The sequence below is a fragment of the Hipposideros armiger genome, unplaced genomic scaffold (genome assembly GCF_001890085.2).
Source record: "Hipposideros armiger isolate ML-2016 unplaced genomic scaffold, ASM189008v1 scaffold_36, whole genome shotgun sequence".
In the NCBI taxonomy this organism is placed as follows: Eukaryota; Metazoa; Chordata; class Mammalia; order Chiroptera; family Hipposideridae; genus Hipposideros; species Hipposideros armiger.
The window spans coordinates 4,317,172-4,344,847 of NW_017731386.1; the positions used below are offsets into that span (position 1 = coordinate 4,317,172).

The 27,676-nt window shown below is 50.3% G+C and overlaps 1 protein-coding gene across 31 annotated transcripts in view; it reads left to right on the forward strand.

Moving 5' to 3' along the window:
* Positions 1-7,826: 7,826 nt before the first annotated feature.
* The window catches only part of CELF4 (CUGBP Elav-like family member 4), a 321,170-nt gene continuing 301,320 nt past the window's right edge, over positions 7,827-27,676 (forward strand). For 30 of the 31 annotated variants that reach the window (XM_019637929.1, XM_019637936.1, XM_019637942.1 and 27 more), the window contains exon 1: positions 7,827-8,264. In XM_019637929.1, the coding sequence (XP_019493474.1) occupies positions 7,979-8,264 (286 nt within the window). In that variant the 5' untranslated portion in view covers positions 7,827-7,978. The remainder of the gene's footprint in view (positions 8,265-27,676) is intronic. The other variant, XM_019637941.1, reaches the window with a different exon arrangement.

The following is a 27,676-nucleotide window of genomic DNA, read 5'->3' on the forward strand; positions in this document are numbered from 1 at the left end:
TCTTACATACATATTTTGAAGCAATAAATGCCCAGTTGTATTTATAGAATATAGATTTTTAAATTTTACTCTTTGAGCAAAATTTATATTAATGTGTCTGTTTAGTAAGAGATCAGAATTTATATATACAACTTCACATATACACTTTGGAAGACTTTAAACTTACTAAAAAAAGGTTGCCATCTGGAAATTATTTGAGGGAGGTGCTTCTTGAAAACCTGTGGCATCTTCTTTAAATATTCCTAGTGGTAACAAACCTTCATCCTTTGCATGTGGAAATTATCTAATGAAAAATGGGCCAGATACGGTGCCCATTCTACTCAGCACATGTGTGTTGGGCCAGGGGTGATTTCTCCCATCTCAGTTATCCGTCATAAACACCCAGGAACCTTCTTTGTCCCCGTCTTGTTCCATCGATACACTCTTCCGTGTTATCAGCAGCAGACATCAGCACATAGTCAGTGAGTCCCTACCCTAAGTCCTTCCTACGAGCAGGCTGTGATGCAAACCCCCTGCCCCATGGTCACCTGCCATCCCTGGAACACAAGCCTACATTGTCCATGGCCTTCAGTGCCCAACTTGACTGCCCACATGCCCTCTCCAATCTCATTACCAGACTCTCCTTTTCTCTCCCCAGGCTACGTAGGTGCACCCTCCTTGTCAAGCTCTTGTCAGCACCCAGCTGCTGGGTGAGTGAAAAAGAGGGGGTTCCCCTAGGTGAGTAAGTCTGAGGTCCCTATTACAACCCTCTGAAGATCTGGCCTTATATAAATGACCTGCAGTCTCACCTTCCTGAACCTCTGTCCAGTTGGGGTATCCCTGTCCCCACCCAGCCACCTCACTTGTTCATGTTACCTGCAGAGCCTGTGGACACCAAGTTTCTTAACCGCAGGTCTATGAAAGGATGGTGTGCTAGACTGTGGGAGCCTGGCAGTGGCTGGGAGAATGAAGATTAGAGAGCCCAGGCAGAAGCTGCCCATCAAGCAACATTATCAGAGAAATCATGGCCACCGTAACGTGACTTTTACCCACAGCAATGTGTGTGCAATAAACACAACTTACTATTCCAGTTTCAAAAGTGAACCCAGCATCTGAAAAACCTCAGGGCTCATGTACAATAAATTAACATAATTAAAAACTAATTAGTAAAACATCACAATTAAAAGGACTTCCTGTGGCCACACCTCTCAGGTAAGAAGGAGCCCAGGAGTGCTGGCAGCTGGTACCTAAGGCAGGCCCCAAGAAGAGGCAGTGACGTGGGCCTTGCCCTCTAGCAGGGCACCTCCGGGAGCACCCTGAGAAACAGTCCTGCAGCAGGTGAGGACACTCACTGCTGACCAAGTCAGGCCCCAGCCATAGGGAGGCGCCTCTGCTTCTCTGTAGGATGGGGGGAGGGGGTCCTCAGCAAACCCTCAGCCTGCAGTGGCCAATTAGTGATGCTCCAATAATATTGGCTAGCCAGACATTGATCTAAGCACTTTACCAGCATTTACTCATTTAATCCTCACAACAACTTTATGAGGTAGGCTCTAGTCCTCTTCCTATTTTACAAATAGGAAACTGAGCCACAAAGAGATGAAATAACGTGCCCAAGGTCACAGAGCCAGTAGGTGGGAGAGAAAGGACATGAAGCCAGGGAGCCTGGCTCGGCCTGCTGTACCTAAAGACAACTGTAAGATTCTGCTCCTGTTGGACAGTGAGCTGCCCAGCTGGGCTCTTTTTAAAAGAATGTAAATCCTTTGGGAAAGAAAAGGAGTAAATTCATAACCCTTCAGTGCACACCCATTATCTTTATTGGCGCCCTTCTGTGGCCCATTTGGACCCTGAGTCCCTCCTCTCACCTTAATTTTTTATATGAGGACTGTGAGTTAGCTGCCTCACAGCTACACCCCTGCCCACCTTCTTTGATGTGATGTGTGGAAGGAAAGGAGGGTGGAAGAAAAGCCCACAGTCTCCATTTTACAGAGGAGAAGGCTGAGGCCCAGGAGAGCGATGACGCAGGTCCCTTCTGCTGAGTTCCCGCTCTCCCATCCCTACCACGGCAGGGTCCCGGCGGTGATTTCCCGTCCCAACTTCAGTCCCTTTATCCGGCCTCTTGTGCAGCCTTTGTGTTTCCTGCCTGCCCTCAGCAAAAGTGAGGCAAGGCCTATGGTTGGCATGAAAGCCTAAAACAGGCCCATGGAAGGCACGTCTCTGCTGACCCAAAGGCGCAGAGGCCCCCAAAAGCTTTCCCCACTGCTGCCCAGGGCCCAGGAGCCACCACAGGACCAAGGTCATGTGTCCCTGGGGTTCAGCCAGCAAGAAAAAAAGCCCAGAGGCCCTTCTCTCACCATCCCTGGCACTTGTTTGAGTTCCAGTGGCAACACAGTGCCTCCTGGGGAGGCCCTGGGTCTCCCAAAACACACAGCATCTTACCCCCAATTCTCTTCCTATGTCCGTGAGTTTGCTCTCCTGGCCAGGCCTGCTGTGGACTCAGGATAGGACAGAGGAGCCCTTCAATCATCTACTCTGGGTGGCAGGAGGCTGCTAATGTTAACTGAGAGAAGGTAAGCACTGTTTTCCTCTTCTTTTGCCACCTCAATTATCATTCTTTATATCACTAAACCTTCTCAAATTATTCAAGGGCAGAGAGGCCCCAGGCTTGTGGAGAACACTAGGAAAAGATGCCCTCACAGTCCCATCTTACCCGCTCAGCCTACCTCCACACAGCAGCCCCCTTCAGGAGCCTCTACCTTCTCACCATCACGCAGAAACCCAGAGCCCATTGTCCACTCCAGGCCTGGCAACTCCACCCACTGCTTCAACCTCCCTTTTTTTCCAAGCTGACCCACCCCTTCCTTCAGGGCCAGCTCTCTCCACCAGAAAGCCTTCCCTGGGTGTGTCCGCCCGCACAAGCTCCACCTTCTCCAGGGTACCCTGGCACACATCACCAGGACCGTTTTCGTTTGGTTGGGTCATGCCCTTGTGTGGCTACTCAGCTCATTGTTTACCCAAACAATGCTTGAGCTCTCTACAGAGAGCAAGTGAGCCTCCTTCTCGCAAGCCTACCCTCACTGCCCTCTGCAGGTCTGGGCAGAGCAGTCACTCCATAGAGACCATATAGACGTTTATTTGGAGATGTGGTCTTTTTAGGGGGGACCCAAGCAGACTGCAGCTCTGTTTTCAGCTTGTTCTCAACCTAACCTTGGAGAACAAGATGCTTCTTGTCCTCCTAGCCCTAAGGCCAGGCCAGCACCCAGCTCGCTAGCCATCTACCACCTTCTGCATCCTGTCTTCACAAGGGCCCCTCTCTCCTCAAGGCTGCTACCCCCATCACAGATAATCACACGAAACTTGGATGGTTTTCTGTTTTCTTGAATATAGAACTCCTTAGGCCTGGAAGACATTTAACCATCTGTTGCCGTTTGCTGTTCTGGGGCTTTTTACTTGGTATGACTTTACTTGATCTAACTAAACAGTAGGTTCTTCCCAAGCCTGTTCTTTGCTGCTTCCAGTGGGAGATTGGAGGGCTGGATGAATGCAAGAATGACTGAGTGATGATGCCTCCAAGCCAAGCCAAGCAACCTTGGAAAGCTAAACGGTGGTGTGTGTCCTAAGCTGCTTTTCTCATCCTGAGTTCTGAGCTCCTTCTGGCAGAGTCTGCCCCGCAGCTGCCCATCCTTAGGACCCAGATGAATTAATACAGCATTGACCCTCCCCCCAAAATCAGATTAGCCTTTAGTGTCTAGAAACTCCATCCTGATGACCTGTGTGCCCATGCCTGTCAAGAGGGGCCGCAGAAGAGGAGGAGGAGGGACCTGATTACTGGGTTCCTGCCCTCTGCCAGTTCACAATCTAGATGGAAAGAGAAAATTCAGACGCAGGAGAGCCAGAGCAGGTCTGAGGATGTGTGGCCATGCCCAGGGTTGTGGAATGTGGATCAGTGGCTGCTGGAAGGCAGCGAGTGATGGTGGCTCAGCTAGAGGGAAGCTGAGCACAGAGGGCTTCCTCCCTTCTTGAGGAGAAGGAGCAAAGGGAAGTGAGGAGCAGGAGGCAATGGCAAGGCCTGTATAGCTACACAACCTGAGCCAAGATCCACACCACACAGGGCTTCCTGACATCCCCCAAAATGAATCAGCAACAAAATGTAAACACCAAGCACACAGAGAAAATTAGAAGCAATTGTTTCCAGCTCTCACTTGCATTTGCCAGCCTTCTCCTTCTCGGTGGATTGAATAATTGTGGCCTTCAAGTGGCACTTGGAAAAAAAGTTTTAAATCTGTTTAAATGTCACAGTAATACTTTGTCCCCGTCTTTCCCTAATTATATTTCTCTTTGATGATCTAAGGTTTAAAAAAAAATAGCTCAAGTCTTTCTAGAATATCAAGGACGAGGATACAAAAGAGCCAACCTAACTGTGTTCCGTACAATTTTCTCAGGGGTCCTGCTTCTTTGTTGCATTAGTTAGAGTCACCTGTATGTATTATTCTATCCTCAACACTCTGCTGAGACAGAGAGGCGGGAGCCAACGAGATCCAGCTCTGTACCTTTAAGAAATCAATGCTTTAGCAGAAGCTGCTTCTGCTGCTGTTTACACAGGGTAGCTCAGTTTTATGGGCCTGGTGTCCAGGTTGCTTCTGCCCCAGCAAGCTGCGGGGAGTTGGGGCATTTCGCCAAACACCTGCTGGGAAGCTGTGAGGCGAGGAATGTGTTACCCCTTAGGGGAGACAGTCCAAAACCAAAATAAGCCATCCTCAGGTGGGAGAGATGGGAGGGTGAGGAAACTTCGTCTAAGGAGGGAGCTCTCCACAGCTTTGCGTCCATATGTGGGAAGACACAGGCAGGGGGTCATGGTGTAGGGGGCAGAGGCAGAATCCTGGAGGGAGTTGGCGCTATACTATATGGAGTTTTCACAGGCATTTGAAATAACCAGATGCCCCCTTTCGTTAACAACTCCCACCCACTCCTGCCCAGTAACTGCTTTTATTCATGTATTGGCTATTATTACCAATAATACTATGAATAATGAAACACCCATGAATAATTTACTTGAAAGGGGGCCTAGGGTGATGGCAGGGAGAGTGGAGTGTGAACCTCGCCCACCCTCCCCTGCCCCATTCAGCTGGCTTTCTTCACTTCCCCTTGTTCTTGCTTCACTTTGAGCAGGTGAGGGGCAGGGAGAGAAACAGGAGAGACCTTAGGTAGGAATTATTCTCCTAAGCTCCCCTGTTATGGCAGAAAATATATTCTGCCACTTCCATTGTGAAATCTTGGGTGGTGGGTGCCTGTGCCACAAGATGATGTTGGAGGAGATGTTTTGGACAAAGTTGTTGGCCTCTGCTGATGTGTCCTGAGGGAAAGGGGAGGAAGAGGTCTCAGCCTGGTGGGCGCACGCACACACACACGCACACACGCACGCGCGCGCGCACACACACACGGGCAGAGTGTGCATACAAATAGGGTCTATGTACACATCCACACAAACACCCACAGTCCTGACAACACATATACACAAACTTCCAAGCCACACGCTCAGACCCTCCATGTGCCTACTAGGGACATGCTCCGCATTACAGCACTTCACAGGCACACCAAGCACACAGCCACATGGCAAAGAGGCTCTCTGTGTGAGTTTCTGTTTGATTCCATCAACTTGGGTGATTCTTAGGCCATCATAATGTAATGGATAATGTAAGCCTGGGAACCAAGTTATGAATTAACTATACTTACACACGCTTACATCAAGCAAAAGCAGGATAATCCTAAAATGAAAGGATGAAGTTCCACAGTTCTCAGAATTGTACTTGCTGTGGTTTGAGCCCAGGATCCTCCGGGATAGGGGTCCCAGGTGGGCCCTGGGCCTGGGGCTGCAAACCTCAGGGCCTCCTCAGGCCTCCTCCCAGCGCTGGAGAGCTCCGCGTTGTGGTTGTACCAAACGGGCTTGGTCTCTAGCTTTCCAGGCAGCTGGGGTTTCATTTCTTTAAATAAAATTTTAAACATATCGTCTAGTAACGTCATGTAATCCGAAGGCAAGAAAAGCGAAACCCATAACACTTGAAAGGGGTGGTGGGGGACCGACCAGGGTCAGGCCAGCAGCTCTACTCCGCAACCCGCGGGGGAGCGGCGCGTTATTTTAATTTGCCGGCTTCCAAAGCCCAGAAGAGGCCGCCCTGGCAAAGCAACTGTGGAAGAGGATGGGGTGCAGGTAAATATCATTAAAACGAAAATCTGCTCTCCCGACCCAAGTTCACCACCAGCATTCGCCCCCAGAGGCGGGGCTGCTTGGACCCGGCTCCCGCACCGGCCACTCCCTTTCCCGCTCAGCCGATGTTCCGGCCCCCGCGGGCCTGGCGGGGAAGCCAGCGAGGCCGGGCTGGGCGGCCGGACTCTGGGCTCTCGCCCGCAGACGCGACTCCCACCCTCGCGCTTCTGGAGCGGGATGTGCAGCGAACCAAGCCTGTGGGGGGCAGCGTACCGCGCGCCAGTCTGGGTCCGGCTGCAGCCCGGGGAGCGACTGGGGCTTTATTTCTTTGATAGTAGATTAAGAAAAAAAAATTTTTTCAAATTGAACCCGTAAAGCAGACATGGGCAAAAATCAAGCTGGTCCCTCGCACTGGCCACCGCGCCCGGAGCCTGCCACCTTCCCCGGCGGGCGAGCGGGCCGAGGCTCCCGTCTCCTACCTTCCTCCCGCCAGCCGCCTGCGGGACCAGCGCCGCTCTTCAGGGCGGGGGGAGGCCGTCCCGGACGGAAATACCCACCTCCAGCCTTCGCAGGCGGTCCGGGACGAGGGTCGCGCCCGGAATCAATACGCCCCGTCCCCCCAGCGCAACCCAACCGCTCCCCAGTCCCGTCCTCCCAGGTGGCTCGGGGAGCGGTAGATGCCGTGCAGGAGGACGAAGGTTTGGGGCTGCTCTGGCAGGTTGGGGATGCGAGGAAGAAATAAAGCAGAGACGGAGAGACAGCGCGCGTGAGCGCGCGCGAAAGAGAGCTCTTGTCTATAGATTTATCCACATAATATATATTTATGTAGCGTTTTTTCTCTCGACACTGATCAATGCGCACTCGGATCGCTGAGCGGACTCCCTCCAAGCCGGCTCGCTTTTTCTAGTCTAAGTAAATAAATAAAGGGAACCAGATGGGAGAGAAAAGCGCCCATTCCACCGCCGCCTTCGCCGCCGCCCCGCCCGCCATCCCGGCCTTTGCTTCGTCCGCCTGGAGCCCTCATGGAGCGCAGCTCCGTGGATTACGCCCCCCTACATACCCACACAAAATAGAAAACCTATGTTTTTAAAATATAAAAAGTTTCACCTGCTGCTATAACAAAAAGACCCCCCCCCCCGAAAAGGCAAAGAGGAGGCCAGCAACCCGATTCCTAACAGGCACCCGCTCTTCGCGGCTGCCGCGCCGGAATCTCAGCGCCTCCCGAAGAGCCATGCGCCTGGCGCTATTTATAGCCGGGGGCCGTCTCGGACTGTACCACCGACGCTCGCCGGGGCCGCCGACGGGGGAGGCGCGCGGGGCCGGCGCCGCCCCACGCTGTCCTGCTCCCGGCCGCCGCCCGCCGTCGTGCGGGAGCCCCCCGCCATCGTGCCCTCTTCGGTCCCCGCGACCCCTCCTTCGCGCGCGCCCTCGCTGCCCCCACCCCTGGTCTGACTGGGAACTTGAACCGGTCCAGCCTGTTTAAACGGAAAGGACAGAGATCCTGTCTGTTCAATGTAAAAAAAAAAAAAAAATCAGATCAGACCGAAAGAGAGAGAGGGAGAGAGAGAAGAGAAGAGAGGAGAGGGAGGGGGGAGAGGAGAGAGAGCGCGAGCGCGAGCGAGCGAGAGAAGAGAGAAAGAGAGCAGAGAGCGAGAGGAGAGCGAGATACAGAGAAACCGAGGGGGAGAGAACCCGAGTGTGTGTATGCGTGTGCGTGTGTGAGCGCGAGCGAGCTTGCGAGGGAGAGGAGCGAGAGAGTGCGAGCGAGAAAGAATAAAAGGAAAGAAGATTTTCTCTATGTATATAAAGATGGCCACGTTAGCAAACGGACAGGCTGACAACGCGAGCCTCAGTACCAACGGGCTCGGTAGCAGCCCGGGCAGCGCTGGGCACATGAACGGATTAAGCCACAGCCCGGGGAACCCGTCGACCATTCCCATGAAGGACCACGATGCCATCAAGCTGTTCATTGGGCAGATCCCCCGCAACCTGGATGAGAAGGACCTCAAGCCCCTCTTCGAGGAGTTCGGCAAGATCTACGAGCTTACGGTTCTGAAGGACAGGTTCACAGGCATGCACAAAGGTGAGTGCACCTTTCCCTCCCAACTTTGCTGGGGAGAAGGAGCTGGCGGGCGGACCGGCCGGCAGGCGACGGACTAGCGAGAGACGGCGCGAGAGGGAGCCTCGGGCGGACGCCGAGGAGGGAGGCGCTCGGGCAGCGGAGACCAGGACTGGGTGCGTGGGGAGCTGTTCGCTGGGGCAAGACTGGGTTTGGGGCGAGTAGCTGATAGAAGCGGTGCCGTGGGGAGAGCAGTAGGAGCAGAAGATGAAGAGAAAGACAGAGAGGATCGAGGAGAAATTGGGCTTGAATTTTTGGGTACAGCGACTTAAATGACTGGGACAGGGACATCTGCACCGGCCGAGTCCGGGACGTTGAGCAGACTGGCAGGCGCTCAGCCGGCCAGGGATCGAGGTGCTGTCCATCGCCGTGGTGCTGAAAATACTAAAAGGAGATGGTCCCCCTTCTCCGCTCCGGGCCAGAGTAGCAGGAGCGCAGCCGTCTAAAAAGGAGAGAGGTGACAAATTCAAAGAGATATTTTTATTTCGCTATCAATATAACAGAAAACTCTCCCTGTAGATATGTGTGCCTCAGTAATCCGGTTGTGGCGTGGGGGAGGGGGGTTGGATGTTTGAAGGAAGGAGGGACAAAACCTAAGGCAAGAATTTGCAAGGAACCAGCCATCCCCTGGGTGGAGTGGGGAGTCGGGGAAGCCTGAATGATCCCCTTTTCAGGAAAGTGGAGCTTTGGGGCGGGGGGAATCTGTGTTTGCAAGATATGCATTTTAAAAGGTATAGCCTAAATTACCCCAAACTCACCATGCAGAAAGGTTTATAGTACATTATTTCTCTCCCTTGAAGCAGTCATTGCTAGTGAACACTTGGGGGAGGGGGAGACAGAATAATCAAAGAATTAAAACCCAGCAACTTTTTAGGAAAGTGGTCGTGGGAATTGTCTGCAGCCTGCCTGTTTTCTCCTTGTTTTATTATCTTTAAGGCAGAGCCCCAAATGTGTTCAGTTGTAGAACGTGTGTGGGTGGCTGGTGGGTGACGAAATTAGCCCAATGCTCCGCTCTCTAACAGTAATGTATAGGATGTGCAACGGGGATTAATCGGGGCTGGAGCTGTGTGGGCAAGTTAAATGTTTTCTGAGAGAGATTGATCGTCAGGCACGGAAGGAGCACCGGGCTATGGAAGTTGTAAGGGATGTGTATGGACATTCTGTTTTTAATAAACAGTAGTGTGGAGAGCCACTGAAGACGCTGGGTTAGAGCTGCTGGTTTTAAGGATGAAAACACACACGCACATGCACACGCACACACACCCACACACAGAGAGCAGCCTCATCCTTGGCCACAAATGGGCTATGAACAGAGCTGATCCTCCAGCACATTAGGTGCAGAGCGCAGAGCTGTCTGGCTCTCTAAGCAGCAGTGGTTTTCACTATCACAACCTCCCTCCTTCTCCAGCCCTCCCTTCAACCGAATACTAAGCACAGCTCCAAACTCTTCATAGTTGGAGTCCCAGAGAGCAGTTTTTATTGGCTTTAGCATCTTCCAGCTTGCCTGCTGAGGAGTAAATCTTAAAGTTAATGGCATGTTGAGTAGTACAGAAATACAGCAGAATGGAAATATACTGAGTTTGTTGAGGTGGGGTGAGGGTGGGGGCTGTAATGGAGAGAGAAACCAACCTTTATTCAACATGGAGAAAATGTCTGTTCAGAAGATAAACTGGAAAGGTGGAATGGGGAGGCAGTGTTCAAAATAATATTTGATTCCTTCCCCCTCTCAAGTCAACCATATCTTTGTAGTTTTTGCCTTTCCAATCAAGCTCCCTAGGAGCTAATCAAGGTTTGTATCAAACCTTTGTCATTCTAATATGTCCCCAGATTTAAAAATAGTAATAATTAAAATTAAAAAGCATGGTTAGGGAAACCCTTTGCCCATCTTAATGGTCAGTTCTTGTGACGATTTAAGATTTTCAAGTTAGAGGAAAAAATCAGAACCCACTAGAGGCAAAAGACAGTTGTGAAGAGCTGAGATTCCTGAGATCTGGGTTGGAGCAGTTTATTGTTTCTTTATTTCAAATGAAGATAAACTTTAACAGTATTCCTTGGTTTCTTCTCATGATCCCTTCTTGCTGGTATCATGACTGTTTCTGATGTTATTTGGACTCCCTTGTATTGTAGCAAGGAAGTAGAATTATCATCATTTGCATAAGTAAGGTAGAGAAGGTTCTGATATATGTAGTCATATCATGTGTATCATATCATAGATATACATACACATATCTGTCCAGGATTCTTAGGACAAGGAAAACTTCATTTTCTAAATAATTCTTCCCCTAAACTGACTCAGTCCGTGGCAGGCAGGCCCGTTGGCTCCAGCATGCTGGGTGCCTCGTTGTCGCAGTTCACCCTTCACAGCCTGAGCATATATTTGCCCTATGAAACTTCCTGTTTCTCCTTCCCTCAGATTTTTACAGGCAAGGTTGGGCCACAATGTCCCTAACAGTGCCTGGAATATCCGGGAAAGCTGAATACATGAATCAGTTTGTGAGGTCTGGTTTCTTCAGTCCTAGAAGAGTTTGAACCCTTCCTTCAGTGATACAGCCTGATTTATTAGCTAATCCTGATAAAATAAGCCTCTGGCCACCTTAAAAAATTACTTGCTTGCAATTGGTGATTAATTACTGTTAAGTCAGAAAGCATGATGAGGCTTGAAGAATAAGGGTTGCATTTGGCTTCTAGATTTTCCCCAACTCTAAATTGACAACATGAGGCTAGGGATAGAAGCATGCCTTTGTTAAGCCTGGTTTCAGGGCATATTTGTGGCTCTTTTTATTCCTTTACTCAAATTTCTAACTTCTAATGAATCATACTGGGATAAAATTGAGAGACATCACAGAATAGTGGCCCCCAGTGTGGATGGCATATGTATAGTATTGGTTCTAAAAAAAAGAAAGAAAGGAAGACAGAAAAGAAAAAGAGAAAAAAAAGAAAGGAAGAAAAGAAAAGTAAAAATTAAATTAAATGCATGAGATTTCAGGTGGATATCCATTTGTTGGCCACCTGCCATTTCAGGTAACTAAAGAAAGAGGGAGTTCCAAGGGTTAATGGAATACCTGCCATGCGTAGAGTGAACCTTAAAAGGCAATTACTCCAGTCAAATTGGGAGTCTGTGGAGGAGGGAGTGGGTGGGTGTTGTGGAGCAGACCTAGCAGTATCAGAGAAAGGCTGTTGGGCTGGGGTGGCAGCAAATAGCAGTTGGGGATGGGGTATTTACTGTAAAGGCAAACTCACCCCCTGGAGACCAGAAAGCAATTGGGCAGGGGGAGACCTGGGTGCTAGGCAGAGAAGGAAAGGGGGGGAAAATACAAAAAGCCCAGAATTACAATGTGAAGAAACAACACCTAAATAAGGAAACCCAGTTTAATGCCACTTCTCACGGCTAACTCTGAGTCCTCTTTTTTATCCCATTAGAAGCACTTTGAGAAAGATTGTTTTCCCAGGCTCCAGAGAGAAAGACATTTGTACTATTGATTAACGAGGAGAGAGGCAAACTCCTGGGGTAGCAGCAGAAGTGAGCGAAGGACCAATTTTGCCCCTTCCGATAGAATTTTTCTCCCTTGGAGAAGGGAACAGGTCACCCTTTGGTCTAGTTCTTCCTTTCTGTCACTTTTTATTTATTTCTCTTTTCCTTGTTTTTATTTCCTGCAGAACAATCAGAGGCAGTGGCTTAAAATACACACACACACACACACAAACACGCATACATACACAGTGGATCACACACGAACAAGCCTGCAATCCATTCATAACTTTGGTGTTATCTAGCAGGATAGGAGGCAGCAAAGACTGAGTTACTGGAAGACATAAAGACTAGTGCTCTCTGGATAGCCATATTATAATGCATTATCTTTGAAGTCATTTAAGTCCAATTTAAGTGGTATTTAGTATAATATTTATGAATTAATGTAATCTAAACATAGGGCTGTCCCCAAAGGTTTAAACAGCCTTTACTACTGATATGTGCTTGTTCCCAGAGCCTGCAATGCCTTTTAATATAAACAGCCAAGTCCACAATACAGTCCCCCTTGTTAACCAGTCAGAACACATCTGTGGCCTGGGTAACCACTCTGCATTGAGATTCCCACCCGACCCCACCCCACCCCACCCCCAGCTGCATGGAGGAAAATCTACTCTACTGACAACCCCAGGGGCTCCCAACCCAGGAGCTACAGCTGCAGGAACTTCAGCCCCTCATACTTTGACACTACATCCAGGGACACGGTGGAGACAGAGTAATGGGACCTTCTGTGCATCGAGCACTGGAGAGTATATCATTTTAAAATATACTCATCACCAGACGCACAGCCTCTCATTTCAATGGTACCTGGGTAGGAAATGCCTGCAGCCCCATGATTTGGGATGCATCTGGGAGAAAGGGAAAAGGGCAAGGGTTATGATTATGTTTTGGTGATTTGTGACCATCTTCATAAAATTGTCTTGTATTTTCATGTAAGATGTAACAATTCTCAGAACACTGAGTTTCCACCACTTGACTTGAGCCAAGAGGACTCGTGTTTTTTTTGTGTGTTTTTTTCCTGAGATAGGTGAATTAAAGCCAGTGAGGCCCTATCTGATTTCCGTTTTCAAATGAGTCTGAGAGACAGTGAAGCTGAAGCATCAGCATGGGCATATGTTCAATTAAGATGAGCTTTTTTCCAAAAAAAAAATTACTTTGAAAAATAAAAATTCATTTCTGTCCAGGGAAAGACACTGGTAGAATGAATGGCTGAGCACACACCTATAGTTTTTCAAAGAAAGATATGCCTTGTGAGAAAGAGATATGGAAAATGGGGTAGCTGTAGTAAGAAAAGGAAAAAAAGATTTAAAAACAATAAGTTTCATGAAAGAAAATGAGCAATAGTTGTCATTACAAAACTAAAGTAAACCAAAGCAACAGCCCCCATTAAAAAAAAAAAACTTTCAAATTCCAGATGTTGATAAGTATCCCATTTAGGAGCAAAGAAAAAAAAGTATTGGGAAATTATCTCTTTATTTAATGATCAGTGGTTATTGGCTGCTTGTGCATAATTTCATTTATGTTCTAAACAGACTTCCTCAGAATCCATACACACGGATGATTTACCGTGCACATGTGCACGCATATGCATCCATGTGCAAACATGACTAAGCGCATCCCACACGTGTGGGAACCAGAGCTGGCCTAGATTTCACTGCAATTCAACAGGGAGACGTTAACCCTCTTTTCCCCCCTCAGCTTTAATGGGAATTCTAGATTGGGTTGAGAGAACCCCTTGGCATACTTTCACTCTCTCCACCTGCTCCAGTTGGCTGGATGTTTATGGTCCCTCAAACACAAAACAAAATAAAACAGAAAGAAAAGCTTTTCTTAAGGGAAGTTATAACTTGAAAACAGCCCAAAGGAAAACAGTTACAAAAATGCATGCCATAGAGATGCCCCTCGCACGGGCATGTTGTACAGTTAACAGAGTGCTTTCAAAGAGCTGGTTTGTTTCCAGTGACATTCATGATGCCCAGTGATCGTGCCACACTGCAGCGACTTGAACTTGGCCATCGCTGTCACTATTATTAGCACTATCACCCTCATTATTATAATTTCTATATGCCAGGATGGGAAGTGAGCTTCGGAGTGACCCCTGAGAAGATATCTGAGACACCACCCCCTTGGCTGAGAGCTGGTCTTACTAACCTCAGATGGATTTGGGGAGCACACTGCACTACTCACACCTTCTATGTCATCAGAAGGTGGTCAGTTTCTAAATTGACCCAGGAGGGCCCTACTGAACAGGATTTGGAGTAGACAGGCTGTAGAGGAGAGAGGTGCAACAGAGAATAAGGCCCAACATCGTTGGCAAAAGAAAAAAAAAAGGAAAACAAAGTTGTCGGGCCAAAATGCCAGCAGGAAGCTGGAAGCACTGGTTGACAGTGGCTGACACTGCAGCAGCTTCTGAACTTGGAAGGGAAATCCCATGTGACATGCAGAGAGAATAGCTAGAGAGTGTGAAAATCTGTATATTTCTGTGGGTACTGGAGGATTGAGAGAGGGAAGATGCTGCACCCTGTGTAGGTGTTGTGTGTGTGCGTGTGTGTGCATGCGCATGTGTGTGTGCAGAGAAGCGATGACAAATTCAAGTGGCATGAAGATGCTATTAGGGGTAATTTCATCTTCAAGGCTATATGCATGATCAGGAAGATGGGCCATGGAGAAATGGAAAGAATCTTTGGAGAACGACACTGTCCTTGTGATTCTATACATGCTCCGCCTCAGAACTCTTGGCTTGGATTTGTCAATGATCTAAGTTCCAATGTGGAGGTGTGTACTTGTTTGCCTGTCTAATATCCCCACCCAGAAGTCCAAGTTTGGGAGAGGGTTCCATCTCCTCCCACCCATCACCCTTCAAAGGTTTGCTTGCTTCTGCTCACCGATCGACTCATTTTAGAACTGACCTTTCATCCAGGAGCTGAGTGGCCAACCACAGAGCCCAGCTGTCTGCAGAGAGAATTCCCTCCACCCTCTTCATTCCCTTCCCCACCCACTGCCCCTTGGCATCCCAGCCTTACTTTTTTCTTGTAGTGTTTTCATACACACACACACACACACACACACACACACACGCACATGCACATGCACAAGACCTGCCAAGTCACTCAAGCTGGGTGCTCCAAGCAGAATGCTGCATTTCCCCTAAACGCAAGCAGGGTGTGGCAGGGATCCGGCTGCCCACCGTTTGGGCATTCTACAGGAGAAGCTCATTCACCTTCTTTACCTTTGCCTTTTCGGAAGGCCTTTAAAATACACAGGGTCTCCAAGAATCACAGAAAGCATCCAATCCTACTCAGATAGCCTAGGGAAGGGAACAGAGTCCCCCCTAACTTAGTTGTGGCCCTTTTATTATCACCCTGCGTTTTTTCCCTCTTTTCCTTCTTTGCCTTGCCATTTAAAGTTCCCTCGAAAACCCCAAAGTGAGATCTGCAGAGGAAGAACCATGTTCCAATTGGCAAACGTGGGGTGCAGTTAAAGATGCCAAGGCAGAAAGACAATGACAGGGGTAGGAATGGAGGCAGAGGAGTTTCCAGGCTTGATGTGCTTGCCCTGCGGGTGTTCTCCTTCTCCGCTCACCCAGTGGCTAGTGGTCCTGGGTGAGAATAAAGCTGGAGTTGAAGCCCTGCCCGTAGGAACCAACAAGGCAGCCAGGTGGGCAGGCCTGGGGGTAATTGCCTTCCTTTCTGGGTCTCTCTGTGAGTAGAAGGGAATGTTTGGGGACCACGCCTTCACAGGGCTTCTCCCCTTCCACCTGCTCCACCTTTGGTTTCTGTTATGCTCCTTTGTACCTCCCCTCCAGCATGAGCTGACTAACACTCATCGCACACAGAGCGATTCCCAGCAGCTTCGCTCAGGAACACATCCTACGAGGCCATCTGCAAGATGTAAATAAATGGGTGCCCTCATGGAGACAGACGTCGTTCTGGTTCTGTGAGGACAGAACAGCCAAAAATATTGATCAAAGCTCAGGGGGAAAAAAAATGACAACATGCTGGCCTCCAACAAGAGTTTAAATGACAGACACTTCCGAAGGCCGGCTCTGGGCAGCGCATCAACTGACCGTGGTGTTACTTTATTGCAATACACTCGGCTTTAATTAATTATCACCTTTGTTAAAAGCATCTCCAGATCAAAGGTTTCCAGATACTTAACAGATCTTACTAACAAAGCCCCCATGCATTAGGCTCTCCCACAGCGCCCTGCGGGGCAAGTGAGCTCCCTTCCCATTTTCTCCCCTCTGTCTTAGCTTTTGGCATCCTCCTCTTTGCTTAAGATAAAAACAGTGCTTGCTGCACAGCTGCTCTGTCTTAGGATGGGGACCGTGAGGGGTGCTGTCTGCCAAGGGCTGGGGGCTGCCATTCAGCAGCTGTTTCTAAGATTAAACGAGACTTAGTTCACCTTCAAATCTATCTGGCCGAAATGGAGAGTGTCGACAGAAGAAAAGAGTTCATGGAAATGCAAAAAGTGTGCGAGAGAGAGAGAGAGAGAGAGAGAGAGAGAGAGAGAGAGAGAGAGTGTGTGTGTGTGTGTGTGTGCACGCGCGCACGTGCACAAGAGACAATGTGCACATCCACATAAATATTATTGGATCGATACATTTCACATCCGCTGCCCACACCTCTTAACTTCTCCCTCCAGTCTCTTGAGCACCTATGCTACCGTCGTATTTCACTCTGAGAAATGCTTGCAGCTGAAGTGTGTGCATAGATGATGCTGTATTGAACCAAGCCATTGTTTGGATTCAGTTGTGGAGCCTGGGTGCCCATTGAAGGATGGTTCTCGCCTGGGGTAGGTGGTGCCTAAAGAATCCACTTCTCAAGATATGACAGGAACCTAACTCCCCAGAGTCCCCAAAACCTACAAACTGACAGGTGACTTACTTGAAAGCAACCCTTGGAGTCATTCTAGGCAGATTTGAATGCCATACGTGGCTGTTTGTTCATTATTCTAATTTAATGATGCAGTCACACCTAATTAATCCATGTCTGGTTTATTCATACATTATGTCTTAGGATCCAAAAGATCTCTCTAGCTAGCTGGCTTCCCTTTACAGGGCCGAGTGAGGAGTTTCCCCCGACAAGTGAGTATGTCTGGGTCCAAACAGGGACAGATCGCTGTACACTGATTTGATAGAGGCACTGTCCCTCATGCCACTTTCCATGCAGGTAGGAATGACAGCAGTCACAAAGAAATGTAGCAATGAGATCTGTGTGCCTGTGCAACACACACATGTGAGCACACAAAGCGTGCGTTCTCCCACAGAACCCTGCTAATAGGCAACGGGTCACACCCCCATGTGTAATAAAAAACAAGGCCTCGTGGAGTGGCAAGCGTTCCCACGACTGGGAGTTTCAATGCAGAGGGTTGGGAGGCTGAGCTGAGTCAACCTTCCCTCTCTGGCTTTAAGGAAGTGGAGCGGGATTCACTGCTGCCACTGCACAGAGAAAGAGATGGAGGCTGGGAGCAGCATGCCCCCAAAGTCAAGGCTGCAGCATGGCCTTCAGCGCACCTCCCCGTGGCTGGTTCTGGCCAGACTGCTCTCAGCGAGTGCTGTCTCTTGCCTGGCAGGTACATTGACAGAACGAGGCATCAACCTAATAATATCCTTATAAAGCCAAGCCTCCTGTGCAAGTCCTAGGAGACAAGAGGCATCTAAAGATCAAACACTACATCACAGCGTATTTGTAGGAACTCTCTGATTCTGCTACCTCCCTATAATGCTCTAATTGACTATTTGATCAGCTCTAAAAGGGCTGGTGTTCACCACAGACTCACACACACATGCACACTCTCAAACACATGTACACACACACACACACACACACACACCACGTAAGCACATGCACACAGACTTCCTCTTGCACATGCCTGCGTACCTATACTAGCTCATCTAACGAGGGTAGATTTTCACAGGCGATGCTTGAAGGTGAGTGAAAAGCACACACCTAAGATTATACATGCCCTTCCAGTAATGGGCTTATCAATACCTCTTAAAGAAATGTGACAGCCAGCTCAGAGTGATTCAGTTGTGTGGACAAAGGTCAGCATATAGATATCCATTATTAATAATATCAATATCTTGGTTGACCAATATAACCAGAAACTGTATCATGTCGCTGCTGATGGGTAAGACAGGGAGGGCTCCGCGGCAACAGCAGGAAATTATGCCCATGTAAAATTAATCATATTGACTGGTTCTAAGAATATACGGAGAGGCGAAGATGTTGGGAGTGTTTGCCGTGGTGGGAGAGGGGGACCTTGTTCCCAGAGGCTTTATGGTCTTAGGCTCCTGGAAGGAGACCAGGGGGATGGAGGCGTCCCTGATTGACCGGTGAGAACACTTGCCCTCATCCGGCCTCTGCTTTCCAGCGGGGGAAGGCGGAGGGGAGGTGTTCTCTGAACAGGAAAAGAAAGAAACAGGATCCTTAACCATTATCCACCCAACATATCCATATCTTTCTGTCAAATCAATACTTGGCTTGGCTTGGCCTCACCGGATGAGGCACAGAGAGCATTCTTGCACCTGCTGTGTGACGAGGTCTATCTCCGAGGGGGTGGCATGATCCTGAGGCAACATTCCCAGTTATGTAGTGGGATGCTGGCCCCGCAAGCTGCCACCGTACGCTCTGCAACTTAGGGGTCCCAGGAGGAAAAGCATCTAATCAAGTCAATCACCATGATTGGGTTCTTGGGACCAGCAGAGCCAGGGGCTCGGGGCCTTGCCCCATCATCATTGCTGGTAGGAACAGGAATATTCTAAACTTCAGAAAACCGTTGCTCACTGAGACTCACTGTTAGTCACGGTGAGTGGGAAGGAAAGAGAAGGCCATGTGTCCTTGACCATGGAATTCGCTCTGGGCATGCCACTGACCCTTCACTCCCTTGCCCTTCAGAGCCCTGGCTCCAGATGTTCCTGGTCCTCCTTGGCAGCCCTGGCAACACCTGGCAGGGTTTTCTGAGGGAGGAGAGGAAAGCAAACATTCCCAGTGGCTAGGGGCTACTCAGAGAGGGAGAGAGGGAACAGGGCTGGCCAGGGAGGCCCAATAAGCTGTCGTATCATTCCTTTTCTCTGTTCCCAGTGCTTGTCATCAAGGCAGCTGGAAGGGAGCCTGTCTTAGAGGCCAGGTCCCATGGTGGGGTGATGATGGATGATAGGAGAGGGACTGCTGAGGTGCGGGGGAGATGCCTGAACTGTTACAGCGGGCGAGTAAATGGTGCCTCGGGCCGAAATGTGAGATGGGGCCTCTTAGGTCTAGGTGCTCCCCTTCTAACAGGGAACACTTAGGTCTCAGCAAACAGGCCTCATCTGATCTTCCCTTACCCTGATTTGCCTCCCCCACCCACAACACCAGGGCTGCCAAGGTGCACACTCAGAGTCCCACCCAGGTGCTTAGACCCAGCCCTCTGGCCAAGGGCCTTGGCCAGTTTCTGTGCTCCTTCCACTGTGACAATGGCCCGGCTTTCCTAGCGGAGTCCCAGCCCCTGGGGCCACCCAGATCTCAGGACTTGCTCCCAACACAACACGGGGCTCAGCATGGCCACAGAACATGAATGGGAGGGCTGGTCCTGGACATGAGGTCGTCCTCTGTCCACAGTGCCGTGTCCCCTACTCGGCCCCAAACCTGGTGTAAAGAGCACTAGGAGGACATCCCAGAGCCCAGAATCCAGGCCCCACCTCTAGACCTTTCCTTGGGGGAGAGGCCCCCAAATCATGTGTGTGCGAGGGCTCGCCTCTCCTCCAGCGGTGGCCTGCCCTCTGACGGTGAGTGGGGGAACTTCCTGCATGCAAGTGCGGGCCCCTGATACCCAAATGCAGCTGCTCCTGCAGCAGCCCAGGCTCGGAGTCCAGGAGCTGCAGACCAAACCTCTCCTGTACACCATTCCTTGCCCCTGCGGACGAGGGTGGGCCACTCCTCTTCTGAATGGGAGCCCTCTGCTTGAGTGGGCGGTGCTGGACCGTGGGCCACATACCCTCACTGGACAAGTCAGTCCTGAGCCTGGGGCACCAGCAGAGACACACAAAACAAGGGGGGAGAATCAGGAAATTCAGGAAGTATTGTAGTTTCAGTACACATGTGAGTTTTGTTTCATTTCAAACGTGAATAACCAGTTTATGATTTAGTATTCAGTGTTTTGTTCTTAATTCCATATGTTGGGGCACCAGACTCTTCAATGCTTACAACCCTGTGCCCGATGAAACAGGCCTGGGCAGAGGACTGAGCAATTAGCACACCCACCACCCAGGTCCCGCTGACACCCCAGTGCAGCGACCCAAGTCCAATGGGTCATCAGCGTGAAAGAGGCACACAGCCGGAGAGCCACCACTGGGTTATGTCAAGGCTTCATTTTCTCTTCCAATTAACAACAACAAAAAATTAATTAAAACGTAAGGCTTTCTTCTGTACTCTCATCTTTATTATTTCAATAAGTGAATTATTAGATTTGTTTTAGAGTCAGTCCTGTTGCAATCGTGTTGGGCACGTTTGCAAATCCACTGGCATGAGGAGCAAAGGGTGACACCTGGGACTAGGCAGCTGAGTTGGTCCCCGGAGTGAAGAGAGGGGCACGCACTGCAGAGCCATGTCTCGGAGCAGGGAACGCGTGCCTTTAGGCTGCAGGGAGTGACCACTTAGCAGAGCAGGTCCCAGTGGCTGACTGCTGAGATGGGAGAGCAGCCAACAGGAGCAGGGCCCCCGGCCACACAGGCCCACCCACCCACCCCTGGTCTGTGGCTCACACTGTCCCCGAGGCCGTGGTTTTGTTTCTCCCTTGTTTCTCAGCAAAACATTAACTTTAAATATTCTGACCTGTCTCAGCTGAGCCAATGCTTCCAAGGCAGTTCCATAGCAGAGGCCACACTGCAGGGAAGAGAGTGTCCCAAGGCCAGCAGAGGCAGGAGGAGAAGCCTGCTGAGGCAAGAACAGGGCCATCGTCAACCCAACTGCAGTTGGCTTCCGGGATGCCCCCCCACCACCACCATCCCCACATGGGGAGCAGAGCAGTTTTCTGCAAAGCGGAGAGCTTGTGGCGTATTCCATTTTGGTGGCGTGGATGCACCGTGTCCCTCCCCTGGCAAGCCCTGGGTCTGATGGAGCAGACAGATACAAGCCTCCCTCAAGGAGGCCCAGGTTCACATGCAGCTCTGGTGTCTGAGGGTATGCTCTCTACTCGGAAGGTGGGGACCCACCCTCACCGCCACACAATAGCTGAGTGCGATAGAGGGTGGCAAACCCACAGATATTGAACTACCCAATGCAAATGTCCAGTGTGAAGAATGAAGGAACCCCAAAAGCAGAGTAATCAGAGAGGGGTACAGGCTTTCTGCCCGGGGGGGGCTTGGGCTTGGACTCCCAGGCAGAAAAGGATGGCAGAAGCCACAGCTGGCACAAGGAAGAGAGGCAGAGCAGGGAGGCTGGATTGCTGACAGGCCTGGTTGTTTTGTTTCATTTCATTCCATTTTATTTTGTTTTTGTCCCACTGCAGTGAAGTCTCATTCATAGGCTGGTGGACAAAGGACTTTCTCACTTTGAATAAATCCAGACCCACCACCAGCATGGCTGAGGGAGAAGAGGTGGGAGTCAGGGGTAGGTGGATAGGCTGCCAGTACAGCCAAGGAAGTCAGTGACACACACAGAAGCTGCAAGGGCTGGCCTCACCTGCTTGGGGGCCACAGTGTCCTTCAGCTGTCCCTACGGCAGCCCACTTGGTCTGAGAAATTACTCATCGAATATTTAAACCTGTGCCCATGTTCCCTGTCACTGAGGTAGCATCCAGAATGTCCCCACAGGCTCCCTCAGCTAAATGTCCCAAGTGATAAACTGTGGGGTTCTAGAGGGTAGAACCTCCCCGTACCACCACCACCCCTTCCTCTGTGCTGGCCCCCAGCTCAGGAGTGGCTGGAGGCATCCGGGCAGTGGGAATGAAACAGGGGCAGCATTTCCTGGGGTGACACTGGTCTTGCAAGTGGAGGAATCTTGGTAGATCCCAGGAAGAACTGCTCCCGGTGTAGAGAGCGCACCAGGGTATGGGTGCCAGGGCCCTTGCAAGGCCCATTTACCATAAGGGAGCAGTCAGGGTGCCTCTCCCCCATCTCTGGGAGCGAGACACAACCCAGAGGAACAGGAACAGATCAGGTTGACTTTTGGGGCACCAAACGCAGGATTATTTGTGGCTGACTGCTTAGGGGAGGGAAACTCCCCCCTTCTAGTCCTTCCACAGAGCTTGACCCTGGCATCTTCCTGACCCCAGGGATTTCTCCAGGGAGAAGCAGAGCTGGGCTGTGGAGGAGATGCAGTAACTGTACCCTTCTGCTCACTGCAGAGATGGGGGAGTCAGTGACGTGGCCTTCCGGTGCCCTCACAACCCTCTCCTTCCACCACCCCCAAACTCCAAACCCCAAGCCCCAGCCTTCCTAAGATGATGGTGTCTCACACAAAGTGACCTCCCTTTCCTATCCTTTCAAAGCCCTGCCCCTTGCTGGTCTGACAAATCAAACTGGACAGATGTGTCCCTGGCGGCTAATGGACATTAATGTGTTAACATTTCTGGTGGCACGTGCTTCATAGAGGGACCTTTAAGAGCCCAGACTGTAACCTGGAGAAACATCTCTAACACGGGAATTTCTGGCACAGCCAGACCAGAGGGAGGCACTGTGAGAATGGGAGGCCTCTGCCTGCTCAGAGGGGCACGGGACTGCCTGGCCTAAATCTGTGTTGCCGCGGACATGGAACTCGACCTCCCATGCTGCAGGGCCAGGGGAACTCAGGCAGCTGAGGGCCGGTTCACCCTGCCCGTCTCCCAGTAGGGCCGGTGCACCCAGGAGGCTGCTGTGCCAAAGGTCTAATCAAAGATTAAACATGGTCAGTAAACTTAAACCAGCATCATATCTAGAGTGCCAAGTCCCTCCCTGAGAACAGCTCGGCACAATGGACAGTTCCAGCTCAGCGATGCAGGGTGTGCTGGGGTGGGGGCTTCTTGGGTCATGCCCCATTGTGTGCAGGAAAAGGGGACACAGACGGGGACCGTGGCAGGGAGTGTGGCTCACGGCTTTCCTCCTCCATTCTATTATTCATTTCCTCTGATTTTTATCTAATCTCTCCTGATTGTCCTGGTGAAACTTAATAGACAAAGTGAATTTTTATTACATCATCAATATAATCTCTAGCTAATCAGCAGACACGGGGCCACCGCAAGCCCTATAGCTCCTCATCTGGCTTCATAAATAGTAGGAACAATCACTGCCAAGTGCCACTCTTCCACCTCCTCCTGAGGGGCCTCTCCCCGCCGCTCCCCTTCCCCAGACCTATGCTTGCGGGCTCTGCCTTCCCATGGTGCCCCCGCCCAGTGGGCCACGTTGCCGGTTGATGGAGAAATGTCTTCCCCATTCGTATGTATTTTTAGTTTTCTCCCTCCCAGCTTCAGCTGTTAAAATCACAAATCTGGGGCTTGTGTTTCGAATGCCAAAATAGCCTAATGTTGACTGATTTTGATTGTACTTTCCTCTGTGCTAGGAATATGATATGTCATAAGATATTCTATAACTCCATGGATCACAGGGCATACTATAAACCACATTGTATCCCCAATTAAGTCATATTATGTACCGCACCTATATAACCTAGAAACCAAAGTGTTTCAGTCATTTAAAGTCAAACCATGTATCTTATATCCTGTATCATAGATGTTGAATTACAGATTTCATTTGTATTATAGTATGCCTTCCATTTATATAGCCTTTTAATCTGTAAAGTGCTTTCTTGTATATTATCACTTTCATTCCGATTGCAACCAGGTACAGTTGATTCTTTTTTTATAAAGAAAAATGGAAAAAGGATCATGAAGGAAAAATTACAACCTGGTCAAATTCTGCCAGGATACACGAGAGCAGCTGAGAACAGGGGCTGGGAAACCAGAGAAGGGGCTTGGGAAAATCCAGGAGGCAGAGGCCTGGCTGCTCACCAGATGATCAGGTTCCTGGGGCCTGGTCTGCTGCGCAGCCCCTGGCCAGAGGGCAGCCATAATTTAAGGAATGCTTTGTTTGGTTTTTTTTTTGGTTTTTGTCCTACAAACCTGTCCAAAGTTAAATATGAAACCGAGTACACCGCTTTGCAAGACATCTCCTTGGGGACTGGGCCCATTTAGTAACACGAGGCTGTCTTCTTTCCTGCTGTCTGGGGGCCGGCCACACCTCTCTGCAGTGGTTTAGATTTGGGGAACCCGGCAAACACTATTTAGAGTCAAGTCCTATAAATATGGTGGGTGATGAGGCTAAGAAATTTGGCTTTGTGTGTCCGTACCCTTCACTGTTTTGGGGTGGGGGATGTGTGTCCGTACCCTTCACTGTTTTGGGGTGGGGGATGTGTGTGTGGCATCTGCTCCTTGCAGGCAGATCAGAACTGGCTCTGGGAATGGCCAGCCATACTTCATGAAGCCACTCTTCCAATTCCTGTGCTGAAGGCTGATGCAACACGTATATTCAGTGATAGTGTGTGGGCATCTGGGGGTCATGGGAAGGCTCCTCGGTTTGGGCCTGACCATTGGAGGAGTCCTGTGTCCCCACAGGGACCCCTCGGAGAAGGCAGTGTTTAGCCCTGTGGACACTGCCTGCTACAGAAGTGGCTGGCGCACCTAATATGCGTGGCATCCAGGAGCCGGGCGCCTCGGTCCTTGCCCCACCCTGTCACCTTGCTCAGAGTCTCAGCTTCCTCCTCTCTCAAGTCGCTGCAATGACTCCTGCTCATCCCACCCCTTAGGGTCATTGTGAGGGTAGAATGAGCTGAGAGGAGGGAAAACATGGTGTAAAAGTTAAAATCTCCAGGCTCATCGTCATGTATTAAGTGCCAGCACCCCCGTCAGACCACAGGGAGCTCTGACAGCCCTGCTCACTCAGAAATAGGACATGCAGGACAACATCGGGGCTCAAGGATGGAGAGGAGGAGATATTGACAAAGCACCTACCCTGGCACACACACAGGGCTCTCGCTTATTTTAACTCATCAAATCCTCGTGACAAAACTGCGACAGAGATGTCACTGTGCCCCCTTTGAATGCCAAGGTAACGGAAGCGCCAAGAGCAGTAACTTGACAAGGGTTACGTGCTAGGAAGATGCAGAGCCAGGATTTGCACCCCAATTTGTCATATTCTCCAGCCCACCACATGTCTGTGACTGCAGGTCCCTTTATGGAAGTAAATAAACAGATCGTCTCTTCCATCTCCTTCATGTACAGAAACTGAAGTCCTGCGACATTACAGGCTAATGTTTTCTTAAATCATTCCACACTGTCTTCTACGAAGGCTCTGAAAACACGTACACATGCGCGCGCGCACACACACACACACACACACACACATACACATACACATTACAGACACAAAACTAAGACAGACACACCCACATACAGATAAACATATATAAACGCACAAATAAACACTCACTCATAGACACACATAGGAACACAATTATGGACACTCATACAGATACTCATATACACAAGCTCACACACTCGAAAATACAGATGCACACAAACAAAACTCATAGACACACACATATAGAAACATACTGATACAGGCATATACACACATAGAGAGATACACACAGGAATCTAGATACCTATACACACACACACACACACACACACACACACACTCACACACACACACACACACACTCACACTTCTCTCCTTAACAAGGCTTAAATAACCACAGGCCATAGACACAGTTCGGCCACATAACTCTTTAGAAGGAAAAGACACACCAGCTGATTTGGAGAAAGGGGTGACAGGAGCCCAGCTTGGAGGTAGTGAGGGAGCACAGTGGGTCTCTGAACTCATCTTTCAGCCCTAGGCCAGAGGCCAAAAGTCCTCTCACTCACACTTGTGTAGCCCAGGAGCCACGTCAAAAGGCCCAGGCCAAGTCCTCATTAGAAATAAACACATTAACAGAAGGTGTTTGCTGAGAATGCGCCCTCTGCAATGTCCCTTCTGCATCAACCCACAGGATCCTGGCCAAACTTCTGCTCCTCTGACCAAGACCAAAGGCAGGTCCTGGAGAAATCTGAAGCAGGCCTTCCAGAGACCACCCAGTCCCATGCATGGGCTATAGACCCGTCTCCTCTAGGTAAAGCCAGGCTTCTGAGCCAAAGAGGTCCCTCCAGGCAAGGGTGATGGGCGGGCGGAAAGGAGAGATAGGGGTTTCCAGCCAGAGTCGGTCCTGGAGGCTGGCGCCCGGGCTGCCTCACTCTGTGGCTCAGAGCGAGGGAGGGAGCGTGTCTTTGCACACCAAGTCCTCTGGTGTCCACCCAAGCCAGCGCCCATCCTGCAGGGCTCCTGTTGTCCATGGGATCACACTTGGCTCAGGCTTGACAGAGAAAGTGGCCCTGTCTATCTGTATTAAGAGAACACGCACGCACGCACGCACGCACGCACGCACACACAGTGAGCAAAGTGTTAGTAAAAGCAAGGAGCTCATCAGAGAACAGGAAACCTGCGGTTTTCTCTTCTTCAGAATAACATCCTGAGGATTAGGGAATGAGTTCACTAAATTTCCTCTACCTGAAGGCTACGCAGGCCATTTGGAGGTTGAGGCTTTCGGGGACAATGGGGCAGGCCGGCTTTGCCAAGCACGGACTTGAGCCATGAGTGGTGGACATGAGATGCTGTTGGGGTGCCATTGGCGGGGGTGCATGTGGTGCCTGCCCACTGTGGACATGCTGTGCTGATGCGATGTGAGGGGCAAGGCTTTGTAGGCACCTCTGGGGACAGTGGTAAAAAAAGGGCTGCAAGTGACCGTGGTGTGGCTCATGCTTCTGTGACATGCTATGTGGATGCATGTTGTCTCCTTATGTTTTGCATTCACGTTGTGTCCTGTGAGTCTCTGGTGTGCATGCATGTGTGTGTTGGTGTTCTGGGGGGGTCATATGTGTGTGTCAGCTGTAGGAAAGCTGTGTTTTCTGCTCTGGTTTTAGAAAGGGAAGGGAGGGTGTACATAGGGTTCTCTGTTCCCCGCCAAGGCTACAGAGCCCCCTCATCTGGGGCTTGGAATCAAGGCAAGCCCCGCCCTTTCTCTCAGACCAGGGGTATCGCATGCCAGGACTACCTCTGCCCCTGTCCTAAAGCTCCAAGTCTGAGCAGAGCCCCAAGATCAGGAGCCCCTTCCTGCAGCTGCCATAAGAACAGTGTGTGTGTGTGTGTGTGTGTGTGTGTGTGTGTGTGTCTGCGCGCGCGCGCGCATATGCGCACCACCACCTCCATGTGAACATACAGAAATAGCTGGTGAGGCCCCAGTGAGGAGTTGTGCAGACGTGTGTGCTCATACGTGCTAAGTGTAGGCAGCCATGTGGGAGGGCCAGTTTTAAGTGACAGATTGTGTGTACATCGATGACTAGAGTTTCTACAAAGTGCCTGTATAAAACAGCAGAAAAGATGGGTCCAACTCCCTGGGTGGGCACTCCTGCAGTCCTCTGCCAGTGTGTGTGACTATGGGTCTTTTTGAGGGTCTTCTGGCCAGGGTGTGGGGGAGGAGTATAGGGAAGTCTGTGGGGAGGAAGGGTTTCTCACATGTGTGGTTGTGGGCAGCCAAACTGGGTGGGACGCTGAGACTGTGTCCTCCAGAGACCTTGCTGCTTTCCTAGAAGCACTGCTGGGCCGTCTGTGGTGTTTTTTCACATTCTGCCCACAGATACCCCTGGGAGACTGGAAGAAAAGGGGGTCAGTCAGGACTCCTCAACTCCCAGAAGATAACCCTGAGCACCTAGCTTCCCTTGGAGACAACTGAAAGGACAGAGCCGTGTGTGTGTGTGTGTGTGTGTGTGTGTGTGTGTGAGAGAGAGAGAGAGAGAGAGAGAG